The sequence below is a fragment of the Notamacropus eugenii genome, chromosome 2 (genome assembly GCF_028372415.1).
Source record: "Notamacropus eugenii isolate mMacEug1 chromosome 2, mMacEug1.pri_v2, whole genome shotgun sequence".
Lineage (NCBI taxonomy): Eukaryota > Metazoa > Chordata > Mammalia > Diprotodontia > Macropodidae > Notamacropus > Notamacropus eugenii.
In genome coordinates this window covers 41,644,508-41,662,685 of record NC_092873.1, presented here as the reverse complement: position 1 = coordinate 41,662,685, position 18,178 = coordinate 41,644,508, and the positions used below count along the sequence as shown (strand labels likewise).

The window sequence follows — 18,178 nt, the reverse complement described above, 5'->3', positions numbered from 1 at the left end:
CAAACCACTGCAATAGCTAGTGGCACAGTGGATGCAGGCCTGCATCCTGAGTTTAAATTCAATCTCAAACACTCACTAGCTGTCTAACCATGGACAAGTCACTTCACCCTGTTTACCTCAGTTTCTTAATGAACTGTAGATGGAAATGGCAAACCACTCCAGGAAGACCTAAGCTGGCATCCTGTCTCAGACCCTTTACTAGATGTATGACACTGGGCAATTTCCTTAACCTCTCTCAGCCTCAGTTTCTCTTATGTGTAAAATGGAAATAATAGTAGTACCCACCTCACAAGCTTATCATGAGGATCATATATGTGAAATGCTTGGCAAATCTTAAAATGCTATAAAAATGCTACTTATTATTAAAACATTTATTAAGTTAGTCATCTGTGAGTTTTCTATCGAGCAGATAACTGTAATTCTCTAGTGAATGGACAAATGACTCTCACAGAATTGCTGAACCTTAGAAATTCACGTCCTCCACTCCCACCCCAACCCATCAATTTACAGAGAAGTGGCAGGCTACCAGTCAGAGTTAGCAGCAAAACATAGACTTGAACCTATGTCTCCTGACCCCTGCTCTGGTGATGTTTCCCTTCCACCCTGCTGCTTTCAAATGTTACCATGGACACTTCCTCTCCCTTCTCCAGCCCTTTCAGGAGTGGAGGGAAGAGGTCTATGTGATATGGAACATATATAATGGTCATTTTAAAAAATGGATTGTGTTTTGTTTATTTTTCATCTTACTCTTTTCCTTATTTCTTTCTGACTTGGGTCCACCAGGAGTGGGTGGAAGAATAATTTGGAAATGTGATTAATAAAATTCTAGCTTTAAAATGTTACTTTTTCCTTCAGGTATTTGCCCCCAAGACGTTCAAAACCTTTTAACTAAAATTTCCCATTTCTCACAAATTCATGGTTAATTGAGGAGGGAAGTTGTTTGGGGAAGGAGGACAGGGTTCTACTGTACTTGCAGGAAGGAATAGTATTTGGAGCTGGCAGGAACCTGTGTGAGCCTTAAGCCCAACGAATTCATCTTACAGATGACAAGACCGAGGCTCAAAGGACGGCCTTGGCCAGCGCCCCACAAATAGTGAGGGGCAGAGGTGGAGGTGAGAGCCAAGAACTGGCTCTGGGCGCCGCGCGCCAGGCAGTGCCGTTAGAGGATACGCGGTCAAGGTCGCAGGCTCGGTCAGAGGAATGGCCGGCCAGGCAGGGGCGGGGGCAGGTTGCCCGGAGGCAGGCAGCTCTGGCCAGCGCGTTCCAAACCCTCTCCAGGAGCTTGCAGGGCAGTGGCCGTGGCGCATTCGGGCAGCGGCTCCCAGCTGCGCGCTGGCGTCTCCGGAGAGTCTGCGCTGCCAGGCAGCAGCCGGTGGCCCGGCCCGCCCTGGGATGATGTGGGCGGGCTCGGGCTGGAGCAGGGGCGGGCCGGGGCGGGGTCTGCTCGTCTAGAGTCCGGGCGCTCTCGGGACCTCTCCCTACGCTGCGCTGGGGAGCCAGGTTGGAGAGTATGGAGGTGGCTCCCCAGGACGCGCCGGCGCCCTCCGAGCCCCGGGGACTGCGCTGGCTGCTGACGCTCAACTTCCGAAAGGAGTTGCGGGGACTACTGTGCCTGGCCGGTCCGGTGGTAAGCTCCCCTCCACCTTCTCGTCCTCTGCCTGCCTTCCTTTCCCTTCCCTCCCTTTCCCCACTTCTCTCTCGGGCTCATCCAGAATGCCCACCTGGAGGACTCCAGCTCCGGGCTCTTGGAGGGCCAGCTACGGGGACCTGACAGCCCAGGCTTCTTTCTGAGCAAGGAGGGCAGGCATTTCCCGCGTGGAGAAGGGAAGCCGGCCTCTGTCTGCTGTCATAAGACGCAGCTCCAATTTCCCAACTTCTGCTTGATCTGACTTGTAAAGGGTTTCTGCAGTTCCGTCTCTGATTATTCAAACCGTTACCGCGTGGATGAGCTTAGTCTCCTAGTTTTGCAGCCTTGTGCAGGGGTGTTCAAACTCAGCTTTCAGGACCTAATCTGCTTGAAATCCCGAAGAGAGTTTTAAGAAAGAAGGGACCCTGCAGGCGTAGGAGTTGTATATGGATCTAGCCAAATCCGATGCTGATCCTTTAGGGATGGGACCAATAGGTTGGAAAACCAGAAGGAAGAAACTTAGAGGTCCTCAGATCCAAACCTCTAACTTTACTGGTGTGGAAACTGAGGCCCAGAGACACACAGGTACTGACCTGTCCAAGGTCCAAGGACAAGTAAGACTGAAACCCAGGTTAGAGCAGTGTAAAGTGGAAGGCTTACCTACTCTGGCGTCTGAAGAATAGGGTTCCCTGGGGCTCACCGTCTGCCTTAACCTCGCCTAGGTTTCAATTTTCTTGTCTGAACATTACGGGGTGAGGGTGGGGGGTTGAAAGGGGTGGTTTCTAATACCCTTCCAGTTCTAGAGCTACGATCAAATAAGTTACACTTCCTGGTCTCAGTTTCCCCATCTGTAAAATAAGGGGATTGGACTAAGTGACCTTTGAGGTCCCTTACATCTCTCCATCTACAATTCTGTCCCAAATCCATTGCTTTTGCCATGACCCTGACTGTGCTCCAGAAGGAGAGATCATTCTGGGGAAAATCAGAGACTTCTGGGATATCTTCTCAAGCCAGCAAAGCCAATAAAGGATGTAAGTTATTACCAAAAGCCCCAAAGATAACTTACTTCTCCTTTTTGTGGCTGAGAAGGTAAACTAGGTTCCTGTGTCCTCAGTTCATCCATTGTAAAGTTAGGGATAAAAGATGGAGAGACTGAGGACCCAGGATGCCAAATTTTCTGGCTTGTGTGTGCCTGTGTCTCCTAGAATCTTTATCATTGTTCTTCTGGGCTAGCCAAAGAAAATACATAACAGTGTGTCACTCAAGAGAGTCTGCCTAGAAAAGAACTTTCAGATCTATTTTTGAATCTTAATAGCCTTTTGAGGGAGAGAGACTATTCTATATCCTTTCCTTACATTAACAGCAAGAAAGAAAAAGAAGGAAAGAACTCGAATAAGCATAGATTTAGAGCCAAAAGAGAATGCAAAGACCATCTGGTCAAACCCCCTCATTTTACAGATAAGGAAACCGAGGTCTAGGGAAGTCAGTTAACCAGAACCAAGGTCAAACAAGAGGGGGCAAGTGACCAAATCCAGGTGCTCTTAGTTTGAGGTTCTGGGAGCTAGGAGAGATGGTCCCACTTGACAGTGCATTGGGCTGGAAGCATCACTGGGATTTTCACACTGAGTCACAAAATGTTCCAGCTAGATTGGCCCTTATAGATCAAGCAATCCATTCCCTTCATTTTACAGATGAGAAGACTGAGGCCTGAAGAAGATGAGTTACTCAAAGTGACACAGAGTTAGTAGCAGAGTTGATTAGTCAACAAATGGATTTCAAGCAACTTTCCAGGGGCGTTTTCCTCCATATCACACTCCTTTGTGTTCAGATCCCAGCTTGGGCTAGGAGCTTGGACAGGGAGCTTGGACAAGTGCCTTTGAGGCCTCAGTTTCCTGTTCTGTAAAATCAGATTTCTTATAGTTCTAAACTCTATGGATGTCCCTTGTCCTCCCTGCCTCCCACCCCTAAAGTGTCGGCTCCCAGCTTGATAGATTCCATATGAAATTTTCACCTCCACTTCCCAAATGAGGGACTCAGACTTAATGGTCCAGGGGTCATAGATTCAGATCTGGAAGGACCTTAGGGAGAGATCAATCCAGTCAGTTCTCCATCTCCTTGTTTCACTGATGAGGAAACAGGGCCTCTATTTGAGAAGTGAAATGAATTGCCCAAAGTCACACAGAGAACAAATTATCAGTCAGACTTGAACTCAGATCTTCTGACTCCAAATCCAGGGATTCAAATCCTTAGACATTTATTAGATGGCCCAGGACAAATCTCTCGAGCCCTCTGAGCCTCAGTTTTCTCATCTGTAAAATGAAAGGGTTGGATTTGACATGACTCCCAATATCGCCTCCTGTTCTAACTCTAAGATCCCTATGAATTGTAATATTTAGCTGCATCTCTGTCATTTTAGGTGGCTTTAAAAAAAGTCTTCAGTTCTGCTGTTAAGAGCACGGCCTCGTTTGACCAGAAAAGTCACTTTTCTGAATGCATATCAGGCTGGTGCAGTGTCTGTCTTTTGCCAAAGGAATTAAATTACAGCATGTGTAGGACAGAATGGTCCCATCCTGTCTCTGCAGCTCTTGATGTCTGGCCAGGCAGAACTTTGAAACAGCCTTTTATCGCTCATTTCCAAGACATCCACCCTTTCCCCATGACCTTTCCACTAGGGCCCCACAGGTCACTAGAAACCACAAATATAAATGAACTCAGCCCTGGGGATTTCAAGCATCCTTGCCGCAGAACTAGGAGCACTTGGCTCCTGCTGAGTGCCTCCGCCCTCTCTGATCAAGTGTGAGAATCATTGCCCTGAACCAGGTGGGCAGGGTCAAAAAGGGCACGGTGCCATCAGTGCATTCAGTCAATAGATGGTTTTTTTCTTTATTAGAAATAGCCAGACCACCCACTCTTTGGGCCTTCTGCCTTCACCTTGTCGCTTAGGCATCAGAAATAACCAGCAGAGAGACCTCCGATGGGTCAGACTTAGTAAGGGGGCTTAGGTGCCAGGCTAGAAAGAGGTTGTCATAAAATCATCATTTCAGAATTACAAGGGACCTCAGAGGCCATCTAGTGCACTTGCTGCTCCAATTTTACAGGAGAGCAACCTGAGGCCCATACGAGCTAATGGTTATGGTCATGCTGGTAGTAAGTGGAAGAATTGAAATTTGAACTCAGTTCCTAACTTAGAACCCTGATAAGTTCAACTCTGTCTCTCTTTCTCTGTCTGTCTCTCTCTCTTTTTTCTGTCTCTCTATCTCTCTCTGTCTCTCTGTGTGTCTCCCTCCCTGTCTCTCTCTTTCTCTCTTTTTTTCTCTTTCTTTTTTTCCTCTCTCTCTGTCTGTGTGTATCTCTTTCTCTGTCTTCCTCCCTGTCTCTTTCTCTGGTTTTCTCCTCTCTGTCTTCTCTCTCTCTGTGTTTCTGTCTCTCTTTTTCTCTCTCTTTTCCCTCTCTTTGTTTCCCTTTCTCTCTCTTTTTTTTGTCTCTCTCTCCCTCTTTCTCTCTCCCTCTCTTTCTCTATCTCTCTCTCTCTTTTTCTCTCTCTCTATCTCTTCTCTCTAGGCATAACAAAGATGTCATTTGCTTCCAAGCTACTGTTGACCTGAAAACTTGTTAAGAAAAGGCAACAGGCTAAATGCATACATTTTATGATTTAATTAATTAATCAATCGATTCCCCATAAAGAAAACAGTTAGATAGCGCTATGGAGCCAGGATCAGAACTGGCTGCCTTAGTACAGAAATTGACTGTCTTAAGTACATTTTGCCATGAGGAAGGAGTTTTCTTAGATAAACACACTGCAAACAAAGTGGTGTCAGTTGGGTTTTATGATCCCAAGCTATGGGCATCTTCTTTCTGTAGCATGTCTCTGTGATTTAAGATAAGGAAAAGGTCCCATCACCCAGATAACAGACATCCTGTCCTAAACAGGCCTTAACAGAGTTTGACAAAAGCTGAAGTTACAACCCAGGCCTTATCACTAAGATTCCAAAAGAAGGGCCTGGTAAGGAAGTCCCATTTGTTTGCTTGACATCAAAAGGTATCCTCTAAGTTAAACAAAGGAGACTATTAGGTCCAGGCTCTTCTTAATTCAAACTTTGGCCCTTATTAAAGTCTAAAATTTATATTAAATATTATCACTACCATCTTGACCTGTGACTTGGCCTGAAGAAAAACCACTTCCATACTCTCGAAAACATAAAACATGAAAGCCCTTTCTTGGATTGGCTGTTTCTGGGTTCATAGAATCATAGCATGTGGGAGCTGGAGGGGACCTGAAAGGTCATTGCATCCACCCCCTTCATTTTGCAGACTGAGGCTTGAGACCCAGAGCATGAAAGTATTATAATAGCCTAGAGGTCACTGAATCTCCCTGAGTGGCCCAGTGAGCCTATAGGACACAACTTTTGCTATAAACTTATTGCTCACAGATTTAAAGCAATTTAAAAGAAAAACCAGACTCTTCCTCATAGTCAAGCATAGAATAGTGGAAATGAAGTTTAAAATTGGATGACCTGGATTTGAATCCAGCTATGCTACTTAATAGCTATGTGGCTTTGTTCTTGTTCAATTGTTTCAGTCACATCTGGTTCTTCTTGGCCCCATTTAGGGTTTTCTTGGCAAAGGTGCTGGAATGGTTTTCTATTTCCTTCTCAGCTCATTTGGCAGATGAGGAAACTGAGGCAGACAGGGTGAAGTGACTTGCCCAGGGTCACGCAGCTAGTAAGTGTCTGAGGGCAGATTTGAAATCAGGACAATAATAGAGATATTGTTTTACTCCCCTTGGCTTCCAGGGGGATGGACTAGGCGATCTTCTAGCTCTTAAATCTATGATTGTATGGATAGGCACCAGGAGGTTAGAGATGTTTAGGGGCAAAGGGAAAGAAGAAGAGGGTGGGTGAGAAGCCACAACCCCAAAGTGGGGTTAAACTCATCAACCATGGATAGATCTAGCAATGAATAGGCAGGCCAAGTTCCAGGAACCCTTTGCCTCTAACCCGGATCAGTGAATGCTATCCACTCCCACACTCTCACACATTTAGAGCCAAAAGGAGCCTCTGAGGCTCTTAACCTTGTTTATGTCCAGGACTCCTGGGGCAGGCTGGGAAGCCTCTGGACCTCTTCTCAGAATCATGTTTCTCAATCCATAAAATCCATAGGATTCCAGTGAAGGTGAAATTCAGTGATTAAAATGATTTCTAATCAGGACACACAAAATGATGAAGAAACTGCATTAGGATGAGTTGAGAGTCAGGCTGAAAACCACCTGCCTGCAGGCATTCAAATGCCTTTGGTGTTGCCTTCCCACGGCAGAATATCTTGCTGCCAGAGTAAATTGGCAGGCTTTCTGAAGAACCAGTCAACTGTTTAATACCTGCTGTGGCCCCCAATGCTCCTTTAAAAGAACCATCTATCATGGTCATTGCCCTCCTGGGAATTCCAATCTACTAGAGACTGGATATATACATGGTAATGAGTGGAAAGCCATTTAGCCAGGTCAAGCCATTTGCCTATCTGAGTAAGTGCTTACTCATGGAGCCCACACTATTTAGACAGCCTCAAGCCACCAAACCAGACTGCTTCACATCCCACCCAACCTTCCACCTGCCTCCTGCTTTCCACCTCTTGCTCTGGGCACTGTCATCAAATCAATAGCAGCATTGATTCTGGAAAGCAGCAAGAACTAACTTCCCTGTGGTCCACTCAGCATCCCAGTGACTCCTCAAACCAAACTCTCATCCACCTGTATGGGTTGTCTCTGCCTATCACAGGGCAAGGAGCCCTCTGTTTGTATTCTTAGTGCTTAGCACAGTGATTGGCATACAGTTGGTATACACTTAATAAATGTTCATCATTTATTTCCAAACAGTGTGGCAGATAAGTGTAGGAGAACATCAGTGAATGAGCAGGTTGTATACAGGGGTCAGATGAGAAGGGTGCTTTAACTAGGTGAGAAGATACATGTTGGGAAGTAGAGGGAGACTTTTAAAGGCCAGTGCCAGATTTAGGAATCCTTGAAAATTTGATGACAAGAGTTTGGACTTTATCTTCTAGCAGTAGGGAACCACTGAAGATTTTTGAGCAAGGGAGTGATGCTGAATGTAATCCATTAGGCATTTATCAAGTGTTTACTTAATTTAAGGAAGGTGCTGAGACCACAAACACATGGTCTTTGTCCTCAGTTTAAAGAGATCAAAGTCTGACAGTAACATGGAAGATGGATTGGAGAGGGGAGATGCTGGGAGGCAGGATTTATAAACTGGCTAGAAGGTAGTTTGGGTGTCCTAGATAGATGGGGATGGAGGTCAGGAACAGGGAGGAGATAGAAGGAATGGGGAAGGAATCAAAGAGATATTTCATAGGGCAAATTGGCTATAGGGATGGGCAGAGGATGAGTACAAGAGAAGGGTGGGAGTGTGGTGGGGTGGTAAGAATTCACTGGGCTGTGAGGTGAGGGTAGCTGGGCTCTCATTCCATCTACTCCCCTGACTACCTTGTGTGATCTGGACTCCTGAGTCCTCATCTTTAAGAGAGATGGGTCAAATGAAATGATCTAGTCTAGAGCTGGGGAGAGAGAGTTAATAAACTAAGTGTGAAGACCCAGAAAACTTCATCTCCTTTTACTATGTAAATTTTAATTTTAATGTTTAACTGGCATGGATTATAGAATTTAGAGTTTATTTTTATTTTTTTATTTAATAATATTTTTTCCAGTTACATATGGAGATAGTTTTCAGCATTCATTTTTATAAGATTTTGAGTTCCAATTTTTTTTCTCCCTCTTACCTCATCAAGACAGCAAGAAATCTGATATAGGCTATACATGTCCAATCATATTAAACGTATTTCCACATTAGTTCTATTGTGAAAGAAGAATCAGAACAAAAGGGAAAAACCACAAGAAGGGGGAAAATAAAGAGAAAATAATATACTTCCATCTGCATTCAGACTCCATACTTCTTTCTCTGGATGTGGATAGCATTTTCCATCATGAGTCTTTTGCAATTGTCTTATATCACTGTATTGCTGAGAAAAGGTAAGTCTATCAGAGTTGATCATTATACAATGTTGCTGTTACTATGTACAGTGTTCTCCTGGTTCTGCTCACTTCACTCAGCATCGGTTCATATAAGTCTTTCCAGGTTTTTCTGAAATCCACCTGCTCATCATTTCTTATAGCACAATAGTATTCCATTACATTTATACACCACAACTTGTTCAACCATTCCCCAAATGATGGGCATCTCCTCAGTTTTGGAGTTTATTTTTAAAGAAAATGCACAAACTAACTTTGACATAACTCATCACCCTTTATTTTATTAAAAATGTGTGATTAACTTAACTTGGTCCAAGTCCAATAAGATGACATTCAGAAGGAATAAATGTCAGATCTTACCGTTGGGTTTAAAAAAGTCAACTTCACACGTACAGGTTGAGGGGACACCATGCTTTGACAGTAGTTTGTCTCTAAGATCTGAAGACTGAAGTCCACTGGGTATTTTAACGTCAATCAGCAGCTTGATGTAGAAACATAAAATACACAAAGGCCTGAGTGTGAGCTTTAGTAAAAGAGGAATCACTTCCAGGAATACAGATGTGAAAACCCCTCTGTACACTGCCCTGGTCAGACCACATCTGGAGAGCTGGGTTCAGTCCTAGGTATGAGAGTTTAGGGAGGACTTTGATAAGCTGAATAATGTCTGGGAGAGTGCAATCAGTGTGGCGAAGGGTCTTACATCCATGAGGATTAGTTGAAAGAACTGGGGATGTTTAACCTGGGGAAGTGAAGAATATGGTGGCTTCCTTGATGTGTTTGAAGGATTGTCATATGAAAGAAGGAAAAGACTTGATCCACTATACCCCAGAGAGCGGAATACAAACATTGCTTCCAAGTGGCAAAGAAAACAAATTAGGATCGATGTTAGGATGTTGTTCGTCCTTCATTCTCGAACTTGTCTGAAAGTAGGTCAGTGAGTCAGTCAACAAACATTTGTTTATCTCTTACTGTGTGCACTGGGCTGAGCACTGGAGATACAAACGTTTGACAGTCCCTGTCCTCAAGTAGTTTCCATGCTAATGAGGTGATTGATTGAGTGAATGAATGAATATATATATTATATATTGCTATGTAGGCTATACATATATAGCACTGTGCTATACTAGGAGCACAAACAGAAAGAGGAAGACAGTCCCTGATCTCCAGGAGCTCACAGTCTGAGGAGAAAACACACATGGAAAGTTTCAGCTGCAAGTCAGATAGAAAACACTCATGGTCCTTATGGGCCAGTTACAGCGCAGATGGTAATGCCACTTTTTGAATGTCATTTCCACTGATAAAATCATGTCCATTCCTGATGGTAAAAGATTTGACAGAGCCAGAGGCTTTGGTGAGAAGCACTTCCTTTTCTGGGTCTTCAGGAGATGTGGCTGTGACACCTACAGGGGCAGGGGTCGGGCTACATGACCACAGTCTCTGCTTCCCCAGATGATGTATGAGGGTGTGGGTTGGAAGCATGCACTTTCCCAAGACTCTTGGGCTCAGGGTCTGAGGAGAAACTCCTTGTCTTAGCTGGCATGTCCACTCTCTGTATGTGGGTTGTCATTTCAGTAGTCAGTGCACTTTAGAGGAAAGAACATAATTGCAGTCAGATGCAAAGCCTACATTGCTACTAATTACATTACACTAATTACCTGTGTGACCTTGTACAAAAACGTAGCTGCCTGTTAAAGTACTTGAAAGACTGCAAAGCTCATTTATCCGCATCAGCTCGTTGAAGTCTTAGGCTTATGAGGAAGGTGCGTCTATTTTTCCCTTTTCCAGATATGGAAACTGAGGTCACAGATATGAGCCCATGTCCTCTGACTCCACATCTCCTGCCTTTTCCATTGTCCTTCTATTGTTAAAGGAGAGGCCACATATGTCACAGTAACCCTGAGCTGAAATACCATCTGGTTCACGGGATCCTGAGATCAAAGCCAGAAGGCCATCTATTCAAACCTTATCTGACAGCCAGAGAAGGGCAGGGACTAGTCTTGGGATGCTGGATAGTGTGGCAGTTCCTTCAGTTATTCAAGGGATCATGGCTCTCTGGACAGTGACTGGGTTACTTTTTGGTCAAAGTACATTCTTGCTACTGAGGCTCTAGAATAGAGTGCAAAGTGCTTGAGAGGTTGGGGTGAATTTTCCAAATTAAACAAGTAGTTAGTCACGTGGTCAGAAATTCCCAGTAGCCATGAGGCTCCCACTTCTGGGACTCCAGCTTGGATTTCATATAGTCAAGATGGTAGAGTTGTTCTGCTCACTGGGCTTTGTGGGTAATGACTTTTATTCAGTCATTTTTTCAGTTGTGCTCAACGCTTTGTGACCCCATTTGGGGCTTTATCGGCAGAGATAATGGAGTATTTTGCTATTTCCTTTTCTAGCTACAGATGAGGAAACTGAGGCAAACAGAGTGAAGTGACTTGCCAATGCTCACAAAACTAGTAAGCGTAATAGTAGTAATAGCTAGTAAAAACTATAAGAGACCATGGCCCATGTTAATGCGGCCTTAAGACATTGGTCTACAAAGAAATTATCTCAGATTATTATCGTGGTTGAAGACTAATACTTGTCTTTTGCTTTTATTACTGGTTAGTGGTATTATTTTAATATATTAATTAATTATTATATATTAATATATGTTAAAGGGTCTAATTCTCTAACAGGCAAATTGGAAACCTGTGGAATGAATTCCTTGAAGGATTTATGGAGGGAGGTGTTAATGTTTAACCTGCTTGTTTCTTGTATAAAAGGATTTTAAGAGATCTAGTCCCACCCCCTCATTTTACAGGGGAGGAAATTGAGATCCAGAGTAAGGCGTCAGGTTGTCACTCTAAATTCTATTTCAGTCCATTAAATGGTGTTCTAGGGTAATCGTCTGGGAGATTACAAACCCCGTGGCTCAGTTGCTTCCCCCACCTTTCTGGCCGTTGCCATGAACCTCATACCAAAGAGCAGCCTAGGACACACCTTTGGGACCTTTCCCCCAAACCAGTGCAAGAGAACTGGGTTTTCTCCAAATAGTCATGGAATTACAGTTTTTAAACTGGAAGAGAGAGGTCTAGTCTATGAATAAGGAGGCTGAGGCACCAAGATATGAAGGTCCCAAGGTCCAAGGTCCCAGAGGCAAACGGCTTGCCTTGGCCTTTGTGATTCCAGATCCAGAGCCCTCCACATGTATATAAAGGAAAGAAGAGAGCACTGGTCTAGCCCTGAGTTCAAATCACGCCTCTGGCCCTTATGAGCTGGGTGACCCTAGGCAAATCGATTAAATTTTCTGAGCCCCAATTTCTTCATCTGCAAAATGGGGAAAAGAGTGTCTGTAGTACCTCCCTCCAAGGGCTGTTGTGCTTAGTGAGATGACATGTAAATTTATAGTCAGAATCCCTCACATTTGTGTAGCATTCTGCAGAGTTTAAAGCACTTCCATAGATGTGACCTCAACACCTCAATGAAGCAGGTTAGGTGGTATAGTAGATAGAGCACTAGGCCTGGAATCGGGAAGACCTGAGTTCAAATCTTACCTCAGACACTTACTAGCTTTGTGACCCCAAGAAAGCCACTTAACCTTTTTCTGTCTCAGTTTCCCCAACTGTAAAGTAGGGATAATAATAGCACCTACCTAGCTTCTAGGGTTGTTGTGAGGATCAAATGATATAATGTTTGTAAGTCACTTTGCAAACCTCAAAGTGCTATATTTATTAATATTCTTTTTTAAAAAGAATAATGTAATGTATTTGTAATCAAAACCATGGTTTTTCCAGTAGCAATGTATAGCTGTGAGTGTTGGACTATAAAGCAAACTACAGAACTGATGCTTTTGAATTGTGGTACTGGAGAAGACTTTTGAGAGTCCCTTGAAATAGCAGTGTCTCCTATTGTGGCTGATGAAACCAATACGAGCTCAGAATGCTCTACCACAGGTCTAGAACAAAGGGCCCATGTGAACATTTGGGGTGAATTCTCTAAATTTGTACATCCAGCACTTTCTTTGAGCTGTTTCAATTCTGTTTTGATCATAGAACACCTTCTCTAATGTGGACATGCCATGCTGAGCAGTCCCGTGCCAGTGTCTCCCATGTCACACAATCAATTCCAAAGTCCTTGAGAAAGACCTTGAGAGTGTTCTTGTATCACTTCTTCTGACCACCATGTGATTGCCTGCCCCATGTGAGTTCTCCATAATATAGTCTTTTTGGCAAGTGTACATTTTGCATTCGAACAACGTGGCCAGCCCATAGGAGTTGCACTCTCTGAAGCAAAGTTTGAATGCTTGGCAGTTCAATTCAAGAAATGACCTCAGTGTATATATACACACATACATACATATATATATACACATACACACACATATATATACACACATGTCCATATATGTGTGTATACATGTATGTATATACATATATATGTGAAGAAATACAAATATATACAAAGTTAACAACTTAGTTAACACAAAGTGTTTGGGGAAGCAGCAGTTGGGGGATCAGGAAATGCTTCAGGCAGAAGGTGGCAGGTATCTTAAGGAAGAGGACTCCAGGAGGACCTTGGGACTATCCAGTCCCCTCACTTTATACATAAGAAAAGTGAGACCTCCCGAGGAAAATAACACTTGCTCAAGGCCAATTAGATCTGCCAGATCAGGGTACAAAAGATTCACTCCTCCTATTCTCCTTTCCATAGTTGGGGGACGATGGGCTTACTGTCAGACTTGGTTGATGTTCTCTTAGTTTTGCTGACCTGTCTTCTCTCTTTTTTTTTAATCCTTTGTTCTAAGGAATGACTTTCTGGGTGGAAAAGTAGAAAGGGATGTTTGGGGAAATAAAAGTGGTATAAAAAAAAGATATAAAATTTTAAAAGGTATGCTATCCACGGGCATCCTACTAGCAGAGCTTATCAGAGTCTGATACCCTTTGTTGGGGTGCTCATTTCCAGGGCTGTGTCCGTCAAGCTGGTGCCCCTGTTCTCCATTAGGAATGATAGGACACCTCTATCAGATTACTTGCTGTTTTGGGGGAGGTGGGGAGGGAAGGGAAGGAGGGAGAAAAATTTGGAACTCAATATCTTAGAAACATAAAAATTGAAAACTATCTTTATATGTAATTGGGAAAAAAAATACTACTGAGGAATCCTAGGTCAGCAGTCAATCCCTTGTTCCCAAGAAACGCAGCTTAATCTATTGTGAAGTCATTTTCTGCTCAGAAAAACAAGTGAGCAAACAGACCCTTGGGTGACGGAAAGTTCCCTTGGCACAGAGTTCTGTGAAGTAATTTAAGGGAAGGACACAGACTCAAGAAAACAACGTAGTCAAAGGCTACAACAGGGTAAATAAAAAGGACAAAGAAAAATGTCAAAATTGAATAACCCTAGCTACCAAACTTTGTCCTAGAGAAGATAAAAGGTGACTTTATTACCCGAACTATGATAACAGGTTCCTAGAGCGCCTCTGAGCATTCTCCTTGGTATGATCCAATGACTCCTGGAACTAGCTTTAGAAGACACAGCCCTGATGGTTGCTCCCTACTGTCTATAAACAGAAAGTACAGATTTCTTACTCTGACATCCAAGGTCCTCCACTATCTGGTTTCAACCTGTTTTTCTGGCCTTATCTCACACGGTTTCCCTCTGCTTGAGCAATCCGTAAACATTTGCTAATAATCAATTAATATTTATGAAGCACCTACTATGTGTCTTCTTTAACATTTTATGGTTTCCACTTGCTTGTCATGCTTCCTTATTCTCAGCTCAGGCTGTCACCAAGTTTTGAGCAGAGGTTGGCAGTGAGGCTTCTGACTCCAAAAGTATCCATGAGCATTCTGGAGAAGATGAGGAATGTAAGATCCTTGAGGGCAGACCCTTAATAAATGCTCTTTGGATTAGGCCAGTTTGGAGAGGGAAAGAGTAGGAAGGGGCTAAGAGGCAGTTACCGTGGAATGGACATTGTTTACTGTCTTTGGGCATCAGAGAAGGCTGACACAGTCACACTAATTTTTGTTTTCTTTCCTATTTTCTGCTTTCTAGTTTTTGGCTCAACTCATGATGTTTCTAATTAGTTTCATAAGTTCTGTGTTCTGCGGCCACTTGGGAAAGCTGGAACTGGATTCAGTCACCCTCGCAATAGCCGTATGTATTACCCTCTCCAGGTGCTGTTCAATAAAGTTGATCTTATGTAAGACAGTCAACCTGAGGCTTAATATTCTCCAGACTAGAGAGATTACTTGGCTGGGAGGTGGGAGTTGTACCCAGATGCCCTCTTGGACCAGTTGATCCAACTTGTGAATTAGTTGGCTATTTGTCCTGGGGATAAACTGAGGTCTAAAGGTGGGGAGAAGAAATCAGCCAAATTCCCTTTAATACTGTGCCACTCCCCCTTTCCCCAAGCCTAGAACTGAAGGGAAACCAGAATTAATTCTGAGGCTGTTTCTGTTCTAGTGGGGGTAATACTAGGAGCCAAACCAGGAAGATGGATCACTCAGAAAGTGGGGGTGCTGGATACTCACAGTTCACTCTCAGACAGGAATCATCTGAATGAATGGGATGGGGCTGGTAAAACCTAGCTGTCTTGCCACATCAGAATTCTAGAATTGGTTATCCTATCTTTGAGCATTCAGAAATGGCATCCGTAGCCCAAACTACTTCCTGGGCCCCAGTTTGCCCCTCTACCTAATGACTTGGGAGCGGATCATTCCTGATTCATGGCAGAGAGAGCAATATGAAACCTGTGATGCGCCATGACTCTGGTTTTATCCTTTGTTTGTGTATTTAAAAAGGCATTAATTCAGTGCCTACTGAGTGCCAGGCTGGGATGCTGATACATATGTCTTAGCTGATTGACAGGGTCATGAATCTTATTCACACTGAAGAAGAAAGATCTCCCCCTTCCCTCCAAAGAAAGGGTGTGTGGCTTCCTTTCCTTGGGTTAACAGATGCAATATTGTTTTCTTTCCATGGCTTTCTGCATAGGTTATAAATGTCACTGGCATTTCAGTTGGATTCGGCTTGGCTTCAGCCTGTGATACACTCATCTCCCAGGTAGGCTATCAGGCTCTCAGTTTGGCCCTTTCCTGGACACAGGTGACTTCAGGCAGGTCATATTGTTGCCAGAGATAGATGACAGTCTGGCTTAGCTTTCAAGAGGAACAATTAAGAGAGAAAAAGAGGAAAGAGACAGAAGAAAAAACATAGGAGAGAGACAGAAAAGCTGGGTTTAAATATGACCTCTACCACTGTCTATATGTATCCAGCTAAATCCCTTCACATTCCTGGGCCTCAGTTCCTCATCTGTAATATGAGGTTGGACTAGAGATGGCTTCTGAGGCCCTTTCCAGTTGTCCATTTATGACGCTATGCTCTTCCTTGGGTGATGTTGATGTAAGGCCTCAAAGTCCAAAATTATTTCCTCTTCTGAGAAAAAACAAAAAGCAAAGTTTACTGGTTTCCAGGACAAAGGGTGTTCTTAAATTCTTATCTCCTCAGGCTCCCACCCCCCACAGGCCTCTATTCTTCCATCCCAAGGGGTTTGGGGACTGAATTCCAACCTCTTTGTCCCTAGATACAAAAACCAAGTTTTTCAGCCCTGGAGCAGCAAACAGATGGCCGGATGCTTCTAGCAGGCAGGCAGTGGGCTTGAAGGGAAATGAAGGGTGTGGATCATTGTTCCAAAAACAAGAACTTGAGGCCATCTCTGAGAGAGTCCCTGGATTTACCCCCCAAGTCAGTGCTTTAGACAACTCTCCAAGCCTAGGGCCCCTAGGTGGTACAGAGGATAGAAGGCTGGATCTAGAGTCAGGAAGACCTGAGTGCAAATCCTACCTCAGACACCAGCAGTGTGACCCTGGGCAAGTCATTTCATCCTGTTTGTCTCAGTTTCCTGAGTTTTCAAATGAGTTGGAGAGGGAAAAGACAAACCACTCCAGTATCTCTGCCAAGAAAACCCTAAATGGGGTCATGAAGAGTTGGACATGATTGAACAGTAACAACTGAGACTGTAAGTTACCAGGCAGGGGGGTCAACCTGTATTAATTGAAAGAGTTTCTACCTTCAGGAGTCCCAATGCCACTAAAACCCCAGGTCCAGTCCCTGTTCAGTTGTTTCAATCATGTCCAACTCTTTGGGATTTTCTTGGCAGAGATACTACAGTGGTTTAACATTTCCTTCTCCAGATCAATTTATAGAAAAGGAAAAGTGAGGCAAACAGGGTAAAGTGACTCACCCAGGGTAACACAGCTAGTAAGTGACTGAGTCCAGATTTGAACTCATGAAGATGAGTCTTCCTGACTCCAGGCCCGACACTCTGTGTACCATGGCACCACCTACCTCTGGTCCAGTCCCCATCCTAGAGTTATTTCTGTCCTGTATGTAGCGTTTGCAGGGTCCTTTAGTGTAATGATGTCTTTCACCCCCTTATCTCAAAGAAGCTTTTCTCTCTGTTGTGGGCCCTTGAGCCAGGGCTGGAGACTCCGCCTGTAGCTTGGGTAAGGAAGCCAGAGCAGCAGCAAAAATGACCCCAAGGGAGCCTGGGAACCAAGAACCATCCTTGCTCCTGTCTGGGCCACCCGCTGGGAGGGGATGTTTCCCCGCTGTCTAGCTGCCAATCTCAGGGCAGTACCTATTTGCTCTGGAGTCTGGTCTTGACTCTTCTCAAAAATATCTACAGAAAAAACAGATTTTTGTTTTGTCTTCTCAGGATGTGTCCTTGGAGAAATTTGTCTTGAATGGCACTGCTAGGCCTGCTCTGACCTTTGTTTGTAGTAGGAGCCCCAGGAGCTCCACCGGGTCTAGTTTCCCTCCAGAACTTTCATTCTCAGTTTCAGAACTGAATGGATTCCTTTGTGTTGGGCTGATAGGAAAAGCTGGGCATATTCATCTGCCACTCATGTAGGCTTTCTTTGTTGGAGATGATCATAGGACTGAAGCCTCAGAGCTGAAAAGGAACTCAGAAGTCACCTAGTTCAACCCTCTCTGTTTACAGATGGTGGGTGGCAGGAGAATCAAAGTGACTCACCCAAGGTCATCCAGAAAGTAAGCAGGCAGGATCAGGATTTGAACTCAGGATCTCTGACTCCAAAACTGGTCTTCTTTCCTCTGCATTTTGTTTACCATGGGATCTTAGATTTGGAGTCTGATGGCAGCTTGGGGGCAATGATCCAGCTTCTTTAGTTTACAGATGAGGAAAGTGAGATGGAGGAAGATTAAGTAACTTGATCTCTGGGTGCCAGGATAGAATTCCACCCCTGAGCCACCCATGGCTTACCCTGATTTGGCCCAGGTTTTGCAAAACTGAAATGATCTGAGATTAAGGGTGGTAGATTTGCTTGCTTCTTTTTTTTTAATATATGAAAGATGCAAAAACCAATGTGGACAGAAAATGGTCTTGGAGACAGGAACACCCAAGATAAAAATCCTACCTCATAGACATACTAGCTGTGTGATCCTGGGCAAGTCATTTAACCTGGAGGTGGGAGGGAGAGAATGTAGAAACACCCTTATTCAGGGCTATCTGTGTTTGTGCCTCC

At 44.1% G+C, this 18,178-nt stretch overlaps 1 protein-coding gene across 3 annotated transcripts in view; it reads left to right on the top strand.

The window, feature by feature from the left end:
• Window positions 1-1,443: 1,443 nt before the first annotated feature.
• SLC47A1 (solute carrier family 47 member 1) overlaps window positions 1,444-18,178 on the top strand; it is a 49,595-nt gene continuing 32,860 nt past the window's right edge. Inside the window, exons 1-4 of one of the 3 annotated variants that reach the window (XM_072640009.1) lie at window positions 1,552-1,627; window positions 12,689-12,836; window positions 14,685-14,786; window positions 15,627-15,695. In XM_072640009.1, coding sequence (XP_072496110.1) covers window positions 14,700-14,786; window positions 15,627-15,695 — 156 coding nt within the window. In that variant the 5' untranslated portion in view covers window positions 1,552-1,627; window positions 12,689-12,836; window positions 14,685-14,699. Of the gene's footprint in view, window positions 1,628-12,688; window positions 12,837-14,684; window positions 14,787-15,626; window positions 15,696-18,178 lie in introns of all 3 variants that reach the window. The other 2 variants (XM_072640008.1, XM_072640010.1) reach the window with 2 other exon arrangements.